Raw genomic sequence first — 13,708 nt, 5'->3', positions numbered from 1 at the left:
CTCTGGGGTGGGGCTCACTTCCCTGCATGCTTCTCTCAAATCATATGAAATGATATTGCATCCTCCGATTCCAACCTAATAAATGCAAGGAATACCATCTCAGCATGCTTCACTTCAGACTGTGTAGAGACGTTAAGCATGGAATACCAACACTTCATCCTCATCACTTGGGTGAGACCTTTCCTTTCATGGTATTCTCTAATTCCATTCCAGGAGGTTCACTTCCTAACAAAGTCCCCAAACCTAGATATAGGCCAGGTCCCATTAGATAGAGCATATGTTCACATGTATCCATAAATTTGGGCAAAATATATACCTGAAATCAAAAATACACAATAGTCTTTAGTGAGTCAGTATCAAGTTCATAACAAAATAGCATCCACTTAAATTTAGATACCCTCCTCACTTAACCTCCTATAACAGTTTTCTCACTCACTCTAAAGCTAACCTTATCAAAGCAAAGACTGCAAAAGATGAATAAGGGCAAGAGACTGGCATACTTTAACAATGACTCTTTAGTCACTATCAGGCCATTCTACCAACTGGGGCCCTAATTGGGAAATCCTGAGATTCCCAAACAGACATGATGGGGCTAGGCCTCGAATAAATCCCTCTCTCCATTGATGTTGGTCATTTCTATAAGGAACAACAAAATAGACCCCTTTGTGGGCCCTCATAGGACCTTGCCCTCAACTTGGATCAACAATGGTAGAGAATGTTCCATCCTCTGAAGGGAGGATGGACAACATTCTCTATGCTACACCTGAAGAAGATGGGTCAATACTGGGGCAGCATGGAATGTTCCTACTCATGACCACAGAATGTGAGCTCAGATCTAGAGGGATGTAGAGGTCACACAGGCTCCTAAGCTAATTATGCCCCAGATCACATCAATCTGATGGGAGTTTACAGTAATATTTATACCCCTTTCCCATATTTGGGAGCTACTCTCTTCCCTGATCCACCTTTCTGGTTCTTTTCCCAGCCATGACATCATCTCTTCAGACAGTAACTTGGATCCACCTGCATATCAGATTTCAGGCTCAGGCAAAACAAAACAAAACAAAACAAACAAACAAACAGAAAAACACTAGTGTAGCTACAGGCCCTTTGAAATAGAACTAAAATATGTCTACTAGCTCTCAACAAAATGGAGGGCCCCCCAACACTTCATCTACACTATTCCAGCCTTTAGGTCCATGATTGTTCAACAATCTGTTTGGCTTTGTATGTTAACTCTCTTTTCAGCCACCAGGTTCCAGATGCTAACATGATGCCAACCAAACTTCCCCGGACAGACGACCTCACCAATGTGTCATGGAGCTCCACTTCCCCAGAGCCCCACCCCACTAGGGAAAGAGAGAGGCAGGCTGACAGTATGGATCGACCAGTCAGCGCCCATGTTCAGTGGGTAAGCAAATACAGAAGCCAGACCTTCCACCTTCTGCATCCCACAATGACCTTGGCTCCATACTCCCAGAAGGTTAAAGAATGGGAAAGCTATTAGGGGAGGGGATGGAATAAGGAGTTCTGGTGGTGGGAATTGTATGGAGTTGTGCTCCTCTTATCCTATGGTTTTGTCAATGTTTCCTTTTGATAAATAAAATTTTTTTTTAAAAAGGAGGAGTCTGGATGTGCTGCTCCCCCATCTCTCCGGGCGTTTCCAAAGACCTAGGGTTTGAGAGGTTTTCAGTAACAGTGACTGGAGGTCTGTACAGTTTTGAGGAAAGGGAAGACAAAATGGGAGGAATTTCAGGAGGAGGAAGAGCACAGCAGAGTCTCTGCATCACTGGCCATTGTCCATTTGATGTGAACACTTGGGGCTACAGGAGAGGAGGGAATCCAGGAGGAGGGGACAGGAGACAGAGCAGCCTGTGGGTTTGCATGTGGTCTCTGTCCATGGAGAGGAGGTGGGACTGTCCTCACTGTGCAGGTGTGGACAATGCTGCTCTCTGGACACTAGTCTGGAGCCTGTGTGGAGGAGAGACTGAGGATGAGAGGAGGGGTGCAGAGAGCAGGAGAGAGGAGGATTGAGGATGAGGGGAGGGGTGCAGAGAGCAGGAGAGAGGAGGATTGAGGATGAGGGGAGGGGTGCAGAGAGCAGGAGAGAGGAGGACTGAGGATGAGGGGAGGGGTGCAGAGAGCAGGAGAGAGGAGGACTGAGGATGAGGGGAGGGGTGCAGAGAGCAGGAGAGAGGAGGATTGAGGATGAGGGGAGGGGTGCAGAGAGCAGGAGAGAGGAGGATTGAGGATGAGGGGAGGGGTGCAGAGAGCAGGAGAGAGGAGGATTGAGGATGAGGGGAGGGGTGCAGAGAGCAGGAGAGAGGAGGATTGAGGATGAGGGGAGGGGTGCAGAGAGCAGGAGAGAGGAGGACTGAGGATGAGGGGAGGGGTGCAGAGAGCAGGAGAGAGGAGGACTGAGGATGAGGGGAGGGGTGCAGAGAGCAGGAGAGAGGAGGACTGAGGATGAGGGGAGGGGTGCAGAGAGCAGGAGAGAGGAGGATTGAGGATGAGGGGAGGGGTGCAGAGAGCAGGAGAGAGGAGGATTGAGGATGAGGGGAGGGGTGCAGAGAGCAGGAGAGAGGAGGATTGAGGACGAGGGGAGGGGTGCAGAGAGCAGGAGAGAGGAGGACTGAGGACGAGGGGAGGGGTGCAGAGAGCAGGAGAGAGGAGGATTGAGGATGAGGGGAGGGGTTCAGAGAGCAGGAGAGAGGAGGATTGAGGACGAGGGGAGGGGTGCAGAGAGCAGGAGAGAGGAGGATTGAGGACGAGGGGAGGGGTGCAGAGAGCAGGAGAGAGGAGGATTGAGGATGAGGGGAGGGGTGCAGAGAGCAGGAGAGAGGAGGATTGAGGATGAGGGGAGGGGTGCAGAGAGCAGGAGAGAGGAGGATTGAGGATGAGGGGAGGGGTGCAGAGAGCAGGAGAGAGGAGGACTGAGGACGAGGGGAGGGGTGCAGAGAGCAGGAGAGAGGAGGATTGAGGACGAGGGGAGGGGTGCAGAGAGCAGGAGAGAGGAGGATTGAGGATGAGGGGAGGGGTGCAGAGAGCAGGAGAGAGGAGGATTGAGGAGCAGCAAAGGTTAGAGAAGTTTGACTGGGAACAAGAAGCAGATCGACCCTCACCATGAATCATGAGGCCATCCTAGAGGAGGTGTGGGGGTGTAGGGGAGAGACAGCCTCTGCACTCACCTGAGAGATTAATACTTGGTGGTGTTTGGGATCCTCTCTCTCTGTGAGGGCCTGACCACCTCCTTCTTGCGGGTCTTCAGTCTGAAGGAAGAAACCAGGGACTTAGTGAGCCCGCATAGAGGGGAACAAAAAGAAAACCTCAGCCCTTCCCTGTGAGGGTCTGGAGAGATGGCTGAGGGGGAGAGGGAGGGTGACCCCAAACCCCAGTGGAGCCCAGCAGGCAGGTCCATCTGACCCTGGGAGTGGAACCTCCACAGCCAGCCTCCTGCAGGTGAACACTGACCCCTCAGCTCCCTGCAGAGCTGCTTCTGGGCTCAGCACCTGCCTTCCCTCTCTCTTTCTATTTCTCCCTCCCTTCCTTCCCTCTTTCTCTCCCTGCCTCCCTGGGGCAGAGCTCACAGCAGGATGACCAGGCAGAGGAGGAGGAGCAGGGACTTGACAGCAGGCTCCCAGATAGCCACCAGCACCAGCTCTGCCATGTGCTCTGGGATCCCTGCAAGAAGGGGAGAGGACAGCTCACCTGATGGACTCAGCATGAACTCAGGTCTGAAGACCCACTAGGTGCAGGATGTCCAATGCCTAGGCCTCCCTCTCCCCATGCATGACAATCAGCCATGAGCTCTGGTTACTCAGGGACCCAGGAGATGAAGGGGCAAGGAAGAGGGGCCCCTGTGCATTCCCTGGACACACTCTGCAGGGACAGGCTCAGGGAGACATGCTGGGAGCCCAGGGGGTGCTGAATCCTGCAGGTGACGTGCCCCGGTCCCTGACATCCACTTGCAGCAGCACTAGGACTCCAGGGTTTCCAGGCTGAGAGTGGCTCAGGATCAGGCTCCCCTGGGCCCAGCTCAGCCTGGAGGGGGGGGGGTGGCTGTCAGTCTCACAGACCAGGCGCAGGGACTGGCTCTCCAGGACATGCAGCACTGAGCCATTTCCCAGGACTGTAGATGCTAGAGAAAGAGACAGAGGGTCAGAGTGACAACAACAGAAGAAGAGTAAAGACTCCAAAGGAGACCCTCTAGGAGGGGCTAACACAGACACTGAGAGGTCAGGGAGAGGGCTCAGTAGAGAGGGAGCCCTGCTCACCCCCCTGCTCTGAGGATGAGGCCATCTGCATTGAGGCCTGGGGAGTGCAGACCCAGAATGCACAGAGCTGGGGGTTGGTGTTCATAGGACCTGGGCACAGGTCAGCCAGGCTGTGGACACCACAACCCTCACTCAGAACCACACTGACCCTGGATACTATGAGGGAGGAGGGGCAACTGGGTTCACCTGGAAAGGGGTCTAGTTCACCAAGGTGAGGCAGGACACAGCCCTAACCGCTGTCCCCACCTCTGGGAAGGGCCCTCCTACCTGTGCTGTTTCCCCTGAAGACAGTGATGGTCACATTCTATGGAGGGTCTGTGACAGAGAGACATGGCAGTTACCCTTAGTGGTGAGGGCTGGGGACACTGGCCTCTGTCCCCAGGAGCTCACTGATGGTGGGGGGGGGAGCGCCATCCTGCAGAAGCCTTCTAGCACAGACTCAGGGGCTCAGTCCCCAGTGTGAGACTCCTGACACCCCACCTGCCTTCTGAACCCTCAGGGGCCTAGGTCCAGAGCAGCACTCACAGGTCACAGTGAGCTGGACTGTCCTCTCTGTATTCACATTTGTTGGGTAGTATTCCAGCTCCCCCTGGCTTCTGCTTAACCATATGCCTATATAGGGATTGATTGATCCCATTCAAAGCTTTGGTCTATTTACATAAATCACTTTTACATTTACATAAAGCACCACACTCCCTCCAGGGCATTGGTGGTTTAGTGGTAGAATTCTCACCTGCTCCACCCCCTCTCCTTGTCACACCCTGATCCTCTCCTTGTCACACCCTGATCTTCCACCAGTCACTTTTCGCTCCACCCTCTCTATATCACATCCTGTTTCCACCCTACTTGGAGAGTATAAAAACAGCTGCTCTTTTGATTAAAGACACTTGGAAATTGCTTTCCGGCTCCAAGAGTTCCAGAGTGTATCTCCTGCGAAGTTAGTGCGGCACAAGTTCCTGATCCCTCTCCCACACAGCAGCCTAGATCGGCTCCAGTTGAGTTCTCTCCAACCCAGAGAGCACTAGCTCGGGAAGAAGTACCCTCAGGATATCCTGGCACACATTGGCTTAATAATAGGTCACTCAACAGTTGAGGCTCGAGCCATGGTCCTGGCACCATGGGCTGAGGGTGAGTACAGAGGCGAGGGGGTGCTGGCTCCCTGGGAGGTGAAGGCACCCCAAATCTAGACAAAGGTGAGGGTGGCCCCTCTCATAGGGCAGGGCAAAGAACAGATCAAGTTTACAGGGCTACCAGACTCCAGGGTCCCCAGGATGAGGATGAGGGCTGTGTGGGCCAGGGCTGTGGACAGAAAGTCAGAAAGGGTCAGTAGGGAGGTCCTGAGACAAGCCTCAGGCTCTGGCCAGCTCCTCTCCCTAAAAATTCACATATCAGCCCAGCCCCCTCCTAGCAGTAGTGATTCCCCACCTCAGCCCTGTAGCCCTCAGTCTCCTGGAGCCCTGCCTACCTGACACATACACAGAGACAGGCTTAGAAAGGCAACTGTAAGTAGGGCACCAAAGTAAAAACTCTGGGTGGAGGGTGAGGGTGGATGTTCAGCTTCATGGGGTGGGTGGGAGGGGATGGGACAGTCTTTTGGTGGTGGGAATGGTGTTATTATATATATATATATATATATATATATATATATATATATATATATATATGGCAACTTTACTTTGTGATTCCTCTCTCCACCCTGTACAAGTATTTCCCCTGGTCCTCCTTCCTGGCATCTCTGATGAACAGGGAGCAGTTGTAGTCCTTGTGGTCCCCGAGGAGGAGGAAGCGGCCCTGGGTCTCCTTCAGCACTCTGCGCTGTGGGTTGTCTGTGGCCACTGGAGCGTCTCTGTGTGTATTAGCCCCTTCCAGGCACAAACAGTAGCCATGAGCCGGGGTGGAGTCGTCCCAGCCATCCTGGGGGTAGGAGAAGGTGCAGGACCCCTGCACACACAGCCCCTCCTGCACCATCACTGACTCCTGCACTTGGAGCCCATAACTAGGGCTGTCCCCCTCCTGGCCCTGGGCCCCCTGGGCTACCCCACAGCAGGCCCGACAGTGCGACATGTCTGGGATGTGGTGCCGGCCCCTCTGACAAGGATGGCTTCTCAGGGCTTCTCTGTCTCAGGAACTAGACATCACAGGGTTCAGATCAGGCCCCACAGGAAGATTAGGTGAGGTCAGAGCAGAGTCCTCCTGGAGGAGGAAGCTCACACCCACTCTGTGGGGGCAGGAAGGTCTTGGAGCTCAGACAACCCACTCACCTCTGCCCCTGGGACCCTGGACCAAGAACAGGGATTGGGCTCCCCAAATCACACCTGTGCGGGGATCAGCTCAGCTGTCACTCGGCGCCACTACTGTCACATAGTCAGTCTACTGCAGTGCTCACTTATTAGAGGGTGGCATATTGCACCTGCTGCGCCTGCCCCAGGAAGGGACCAGCCCCTGCAGAGCTTGGGGGAGTCAGCGGGGGCGTCTGCTGTGGACTCCTGTGGGTCAGCCTGTGTGGGCAAAGAGGAGGGGTCAGAGCAAGCCCTGGGGGGAAGGGGGAGGACAGAGATTTTTTCTGATCTGTCCACTGTGCTGCCCTGATTCTACATGTAGGAAGGTCCCCAGGGCTCTCTTCCTAGATCTGTTCATTCTCTGTGGTGTCACCTACTCTCAGAGATCGTGGGGCTTCCAACCTCAGCATCTCCCCACTACATGTCTTTTCTCAAGGCCTGACCTGTGCCCCTCTTCCCTTAGGCTGCTGCAGCAAGTGGAGAAGACAGATAGAATATAGATTATAGACAGATGATAGATAAGTGACCATGGGGTTTGAGTGTTAGTTTTACAGATGATAGACAGGTGAGTTGAGGAATTCATCCCTAAACACAAGACCAGGGCCGTTTTGGTGAAGAGAGGTGTTTCAGTACACCAGTGGGCAAGATATCTGGATCTCTCCAGGAAGTTCTCTACTCCCCCGACAAGGGAACAGTACTGTTTATATAGAGTTTTACTTCTTGGTTACAAGGAGAATGCAGACATGAGCATATTGCAGGCACATGATCCTTGGTCCTGGTGCTAGTTGGATATGGGGGTCTTATCTCTTCCGGCTAGGCTGGATTCCTCCCTAGCTGTCCTGCTTAGGAATGTGGAAGGAGGAGGTATGGCATCTGTAGTCACTGATTACTGTGAGGCCCTACAGGCACAGAGGAAATACAGACTTGGGCTCTATGTCCCTACATCACAGAAGAAATACAAATCTCTACCAGGCACATAGATTAAAATACCTACATATACTACGCAGCTATTAAGAACAAGGAACCCACCTTCTCTGACCCTTCTGGGATGGAGCTAGAAGGAATTACGTTAAGTGAGATAAGTCAGAACGACTAAGATGAGTATGGAATGATTCCACTCATCAACAGAATTGGAGGAAGAAGAGCAGAAAAAGAAGCTCAAAGCAGAATCTGCCTGAGTTTGGAGTATGGCACCAGAGCTTTGGTGGTGGGAATGGTGTTAATATACACTCCTATTAACTTACAGTCTCACAAATCACTGCTTAATAAATATGAGGGGAAAAAATGGATCAATGTCTCAAACTTTGTGATTCATAGACCATAGCTCTGAGTATATGTTCCTTCTATCTAAGTACTTAAGACTTCAAATTGGTAATCAGATTGAATTTTAATAGTGGGCTCATTGTTAATACATTTTTTATTTTTTATAATCATTATTTGTTAAAAGGAAACACATACAAAAACCATAGCATAAGAGGGGTGCGACTCCATACAGTTCCCACCACGAGAACTCCGTATCCCATCCCCTCCCCTGATAGCTTTCCTACTGTCTATCCCTCTGGGAGTATGGACCCAAGGGCATTATGGGATGCAGAAGGTGGAAAGTCTGGCTTCTATAATTGCTTCCCCACTGAACATGGGCATTGACAGGTCGATCCATACTTCCAGCCTGTCTCTCTCTTTCCCTAGTGAGGTGAGGCTCTGGGTAAGTGGGGCTCTAGGAAACAGTAATGGGGCTGTCTGCCAGGGAAGTCCAGTTGGCATCATGGTAGCATCTGGAACCTGGGGGCTGAAAGAAGAATTAACATATAAAGCCAAATAAATTGTTGACTAATCATGAACCTAAGGGCTGGAATAGTGCAGATTAAGATTTGGGGGTATCCATTTTGTAGATAGTTAATAGGCCTATTTTAGCTATATTTCAAAGGGCCCATGACTATATTAGTGTTTTTTTTTCTGAGCCTGACATCTGATATGCAGGTGGACCCAAGTTATTGTCTGGGGAGATGATGTCATGGCTGGATAAAGGACCAGAAAGCTGGATCAGGGAAGAGAGTAGTAGCTCCAAAATGTGGGAAAGGTGTATAAATATTGTTGACTGTAAACCCCATCGATTTGATCTGATCTGGGGCCCATATTCCGCTTAGTAGCTTATGTGATTTCTGCATCCCTGTAGATCTGAGTTCATATTCTGTGATCATGAGTAGGAACGTTCCAAGATGCCCCAATTTTAGAACCTATCTTCCTCAGGTGGAATATAGTGTATGTTGTCCAGCCTCCCTTCAGAGTTGTTGATCCAAGTTGAGGGCAAGATCCTATGTGGACCCACAGAGGGGTACATTGTGTAGTTCCTGATAGAGATCACCAGCAACAATGGAGATGGATTTATTCGAGGTCTAGGCACATCTCGTCTGTTTGGGAATCTCAGGACTCCCCAACTAGGGCCTCAGCTGATGGGGTGGCCTGATAGCGACTAAAGAGTCATTGTTAAAGTATGCCAGTCTCTTGCCCTTATTCAGCTTTTGTAGCCCTAACTTTTATATGTTTAGCTTTGGAGTGACTGAGGGAAGTGTAGTAGGAAGTAGGTGAGGAGGGTATCTAAGTCTAAGTAGACACTATTTTATTATGAACTTTATGGAGACAAAGGAGAACAGAAGTAACCAGTGGCATCACTCTGTAAGACACAGATATATACAAATAATGTCAAAGGACATAAATTAGGGTGATTTTGTGTATGATACAGCAAATCCTAACAAAGGGATTTTCAAAGTTAACCCAATTGCCAAACAATTTGATTACAGCAATAACTAACTATTGCCTTCTTAAAACCTAAGACAACAGGAACCTCCTGCTTCCTCTATAGAGCCTATATTCCCCCCAGTCCTGGAACTTCTAGGGTGGGGCTCACCTTCCTGCATGCTTCTCTCAATTCATAGGAAATGATATTGCATCTGTTGATCCCAACCTAATCAACATAACGAGTACCACCTCGGCATGCTTCATTTCAGACTGTGTCCAGAGATTTCAGGCGTGGAATGTCAACCATTCAGCTTCATTACTCGAGTGAGACCTTTCCTTTCATAGGATTCTCTAATTCCATTCCAGGTGGTTCACTTCCTGACAAAGTCCCAAGGCCTAGATATAGGCCAGGTCCCATGAGATAGGGCATATGTTCACAGGTATCCATAAATTAGGACAAAATATATACATTAAAGCAAAAATGCACAATTATCAGCAATGAGTCAGTATATGCAGCAAGCAAGTAGAAAGACCTAAAAAGACACCATAAAGTTCATAATGTTAACACATTTCTAATAATGACTTGTTCTTTGAAATATTAAATCTCCTAAAAGCTTAGACCAGGGAAAACCGAAGGAACTGGTGGTGTTACTTTATAAGATACAACTATATGTAAGTAGCATAAAAGCACACAAATTATGGTGAAGTCTTGTATGATTCAGCAAATCCTAACAATGGGATTTTCAAAATTAACCCAACTGCCAAATAATTTGGTTATAGCAATAAGTATCTATTGCCTTCTTAAAACCTAAGATAGCAGGAAACTTCCCCTTTCTCTAAAAGCCCATATTTCTCCCAGTCCTGGAACCTCTAGAGTGGGGCTCACTTTCCTGCATGCTTCCCTCAATTCATACCAAATGATACTGCATCTGCTGATCCCAATCCAATCGATTCAACCAGTACCATCTGGGCATGTTTCACTTTGGACTGTGTCCAGAGACTTCAAGCATGGAATGTCAACTCTTCAGCTTCGTTACTCTAGTGAGACCTTTCCTAGCTCATAGGACTCGTTAATTCCATTTTGGGTGGTGCATTTCTTAACAAACCTCAAAACCTAGATATAGACCAGGGCCCATGAGATAGGACATATGTACACATGTATCCATAAATTAGGGAAAAGTATATACCTGAAAGCAAAAGGGCACAATAGTTTACAGTGAGTCAATAAATGCAACAAGCAAGAATAAAGGTCTAAAAAGACACCATGGAGTACCTAGTGATAGTTTCTACTTAGACCTAGATACCCTTCTCACCTACCTCCCATTACACATCCCTCAATCACTCCAAAGCTAAGCTTGTCAGACAAAGTAAGGACTACAAAAGTTGAGTAAAGGCAAGAGACTGGCACACTTTAATGATGACTCTTTAATCACTACCAGGCCTCCCCATCATCTGGGACCCTAGTCAGGGAGTTCTGGGATTCCCACACAGACATGATGGGCCTAGACCTCGAATAGGTCCCTCTCACCACTATCCCAGGTCCTCTCCATCAGGAACAACAAACATAATGGACCTGTTTGTGGGCCCCTATAAGGCCTTGTCCTCAATGTGGATCAATAATGGTAGGGAATATTCCATTCTCCAAAGAGAGGTTGGATAACATACTCTACCTACCACCTGAGGAAGATGGATCCTAAAATAGTGCAGCCTTGAGTGTTCCTAGCCATGACCACAGAATGTGAGCTCAGATCTACAGGGATGCAGAGGTCACATAGGCTCCTAAGCTGAATATGGGCTCCAGATCAGATCAAATTGAGTTTACAGTCAATAATATTTATACACTTTCCCCAGATTTTGGAGCTACTCTCTTCCCTGATCCAGCTTTCTGGTCCTTTTTCCAACTATGACACCATCTCCCCCGACAATAACCTAGGTCCTCCTGCATATTAGGTGTCAGGCTCAGGGAAAAACTGTCAATGTCATGGGCCCCTTGGAATACATCTAAAATAGACCTACTAGCTTTTTCCAAAGTGGAGACCCCTAAGTCTTCATCTGCAGTATTCTTGCCTTTAGGTACATGATTAGTCAACAATTTGTTTTGCTTTATATATTAACACTTTTTAAAAAACTATTTATTTATTGGCTAGAGACAGGTATAAATCATGAGGGAACGGAGTGATAGAGAGGGAAAGAGACAGATACAGCTTCACTACTCCCAAAGCTTTCCCCCTGCATGTGGGGACCAGGGGATTGAACCTGGGTCCTTGTGCATTGTAACATGTGAGCTCAACCAGGTGCAACCGGTCCCCATCTTAACACTTTTTAATCCACCAGATTCCAGATTCTACCATGATGCCAATCTGACTTCCCTGGGCAGACAACCTCACCAGTGTGTACTGGAGCCCCCCACCTCCCAAGTCCCTGCTCCACCAGGGAAAGAGAGAAACAGGCTGCAAATATGGATCAGCCTGCCAATGCCCATGTTCAATGGAGAAGCAACTACAGAAGCCAGACCTTCCATCTTCTGTACCCCATAATGAGCCTGGGTCCATCCTAGAGAGATAAATAATAGGAAAGCTATCAAGGGAAGGAATTGGGCATGGAGTTCTGGTGGTGGGAACTGTGTGAAATTGTTCCCCTCTTGTCCTATTATCTTATCAATATTTCCATTTTTTAAATAAAAATAAAATAGAGTGAATCAGGAGAGTATGTTGTTGTTAAAATTTCGGAGGCTCCAGCTGGCCGGGCTAGCTTGCTTCACGGCGGGTAACAGAGACGCGGAGACAATGGCTGGGCAGGGAAGCTGTATTTCTTTCTTCAGGAACAACGATTCATAAACTAAGACAAACTAATCACCAAACAGAACTCCGCTGTCTCTTTGCGGTGGCACAAGCACTCCCTCTTACTCTGTAACTCGGGAACTCTCCAACTCTGGAACTCTGGAACTCTCGTACTGGGGAACCCTCTGAAACTCTTCCACTGTGGAACTCTCTCTTACTCTGTAACTCTGAAACTCTCGAACTCAGGAACTCAGGAACTCTCGGACTCAGGAACCCTCTCTCGGGGTTCCTTGGGGCGGGGCCAAGCAGGCCCGCGAAATTAACAGGACTGATCCAATTCTCTTGGCGGGGGAGGGCTAGAACAAACCAATGTAAAGCATACGACAGTATGTACTCTGTTCATCTATTTTTCCATTTTAGATGGTGTGTAGAGAAACAGATGGTGGTTGGTGAATGGTAGATACACACAAATAGATAGATAGATAGATAGATAGATAGATAGATAGATAGATAGATAGATAGATAGATATGGGAGGGTGATCTGCTCTGTAACATCTGTCACCCCATTGATTGCTAGGTTTGATTTGGCTGATATGGCTGGCTAGACAGGTGTCCCCTTCCTCCCTCACCACTCCATGTGCCTCCCTCCCAAAGTTTTGTGCTGGATCGAAGAGGATGGCCTTCTCCAAAAAGAGATGGACCGGTATTTGGTCAAGGGTATAGGAGTAGCTGTGCTCCCCTGCTAGAACCTTCAAACAAGCTCTCAAGATAAGACTATAGATAGATAGATACATAGATAGATACATAGATATGACAGACATATTTCATCTTTTGAGCCCAAAGTTATTTTTGAGAAAGTCTTGACACATGTTTATCTACGGGAACTTCATCTCAAACACTGTCCACATGACACACACACACTTCATGGGAAAAGTTCCTCGCTCTGATTCTGAAAGCAGGTGTCTCCACTTTCCTGTTTGACATGGAGACATCATAGCAACATTTTCAAAATGATTCTGAAACTATAGGAATGAGCACATTCACATACAGAAGTCAAAAACTCCCACCCTTCTGTTTAGAAGTTTCCCAGTGTGCTTCCCTAACCCTAACCCTAACCCTTGTGCAACTCACCAGGGGTCAGCTCCAAGAATGAGAGTGCAGTGAGCTTGGGGAGGACATGAAGCTACTGCTGGGAGCTTCTTGAAGGGCAGGGCCTGGCCAGGGTGTCCCTTCTGGTCTCAAGTCTCCAGCACACAATGTGACTGAGTGTGTGTTGAATACACAGATGTATGAATGCTGCCTTCAACTCACCTGCACCTCCTTCCTTTCTTCTTTCCCAGACACTCACACAGGCCTAGAGAATTTCTTGTCTCCAGGGTCTGGATGAGACTAAGATTCTCCAGGAGAGGCAGGAGCTGCCTGGCACTGGTGTGGACACAATGCTCACATCAGCACCTCAGATGAAAGGCCCTAGAGGAGGCACCATTCCCAGAGTCTGTGATGTCCTCCTGGTCCTGGTTCAGGCTCTGAGACTGGAGGAAACCCCTCATATGTAGGCAAGGCTTGGGCTCCATCTTCATCCTCCTGTGGATGTTTCTGAGGCCTCTGGGCCTTGAGCTGTCTGTGCCTCTGCACA

General features: G+C 48.9%; 2 protein-coding genes across 3 annotated transcripts in view; both read right to left on the bottom strand.

Moving 5' to 3' along the window:
* Positions 1-13,708, bottom strand: part of LOC103126074 (sialic acid-binding Ig-like lectin 12) — a 167,974-nt gene that overhangs the window by 33,665 nt on the left and 120,601 nt on the right. The window contains exons 3-4 of one of the 2 annotated variants that reach the window (XM_060175169.1): positions 3,588-3,681; positions 3,189-3,269 (exon numbers count right to left, since the gene is read on the bottom strand). The exons of the other annotated variant lie outside the window; for it this stretch is intronic. Coding sequence (XP_060031152.1) covers positions 3,197-3,269; positions 3,588-3,681 — 167 coding nt within the window. The 3' untranslated portion in view covers positions 3,189-3,196. The remainder of the gene's footprint in view (positions 1-3,188; positions 3,270-3,587; positions 3,682-13,708) is intronic. 2 annotated transcript variants of the gene reach the window in all.
* The window catches only part of LOC103126078 (myeloid cell surface antigen CD33-like), a 39,414-nt gene continuing 29,921 nt past the window's right edge, over positions 4,216-13,708 (bottom strand). The window contains exon 3 of the mRNA XM_060175285.1: positions 4,216-4,589. Within this exon, the coding sequence (XP_060031268.1) occupies positions 4,579-4,589 (11 nt within the window). The 3' untranslated portion in view covers positions 4,216-4,578. The remainder of the gene's footprint in view (positions 4,590-13,708) is intronic.

The sequence above is a fragment of the Erinaceus europaeus genome, chromosome 2 (assembly GCF_950295315.1).
Source record: "Erinaceus europaeus chromosome 2, mEriEur2.1, whole genome shotgun sequence".
Lineage (NCBI taxonomy): Eukaryota > Metazoa > Chordata > Mammalia > Eulipotyphla > Erinaceidae > Erinaceus > Erinaceus europaeus.
The sequence above is the reverse complement of the archived record's forward strand: the minus strand, read 5'-3'. Positions and strand labels throughout refer to the sequence as shown.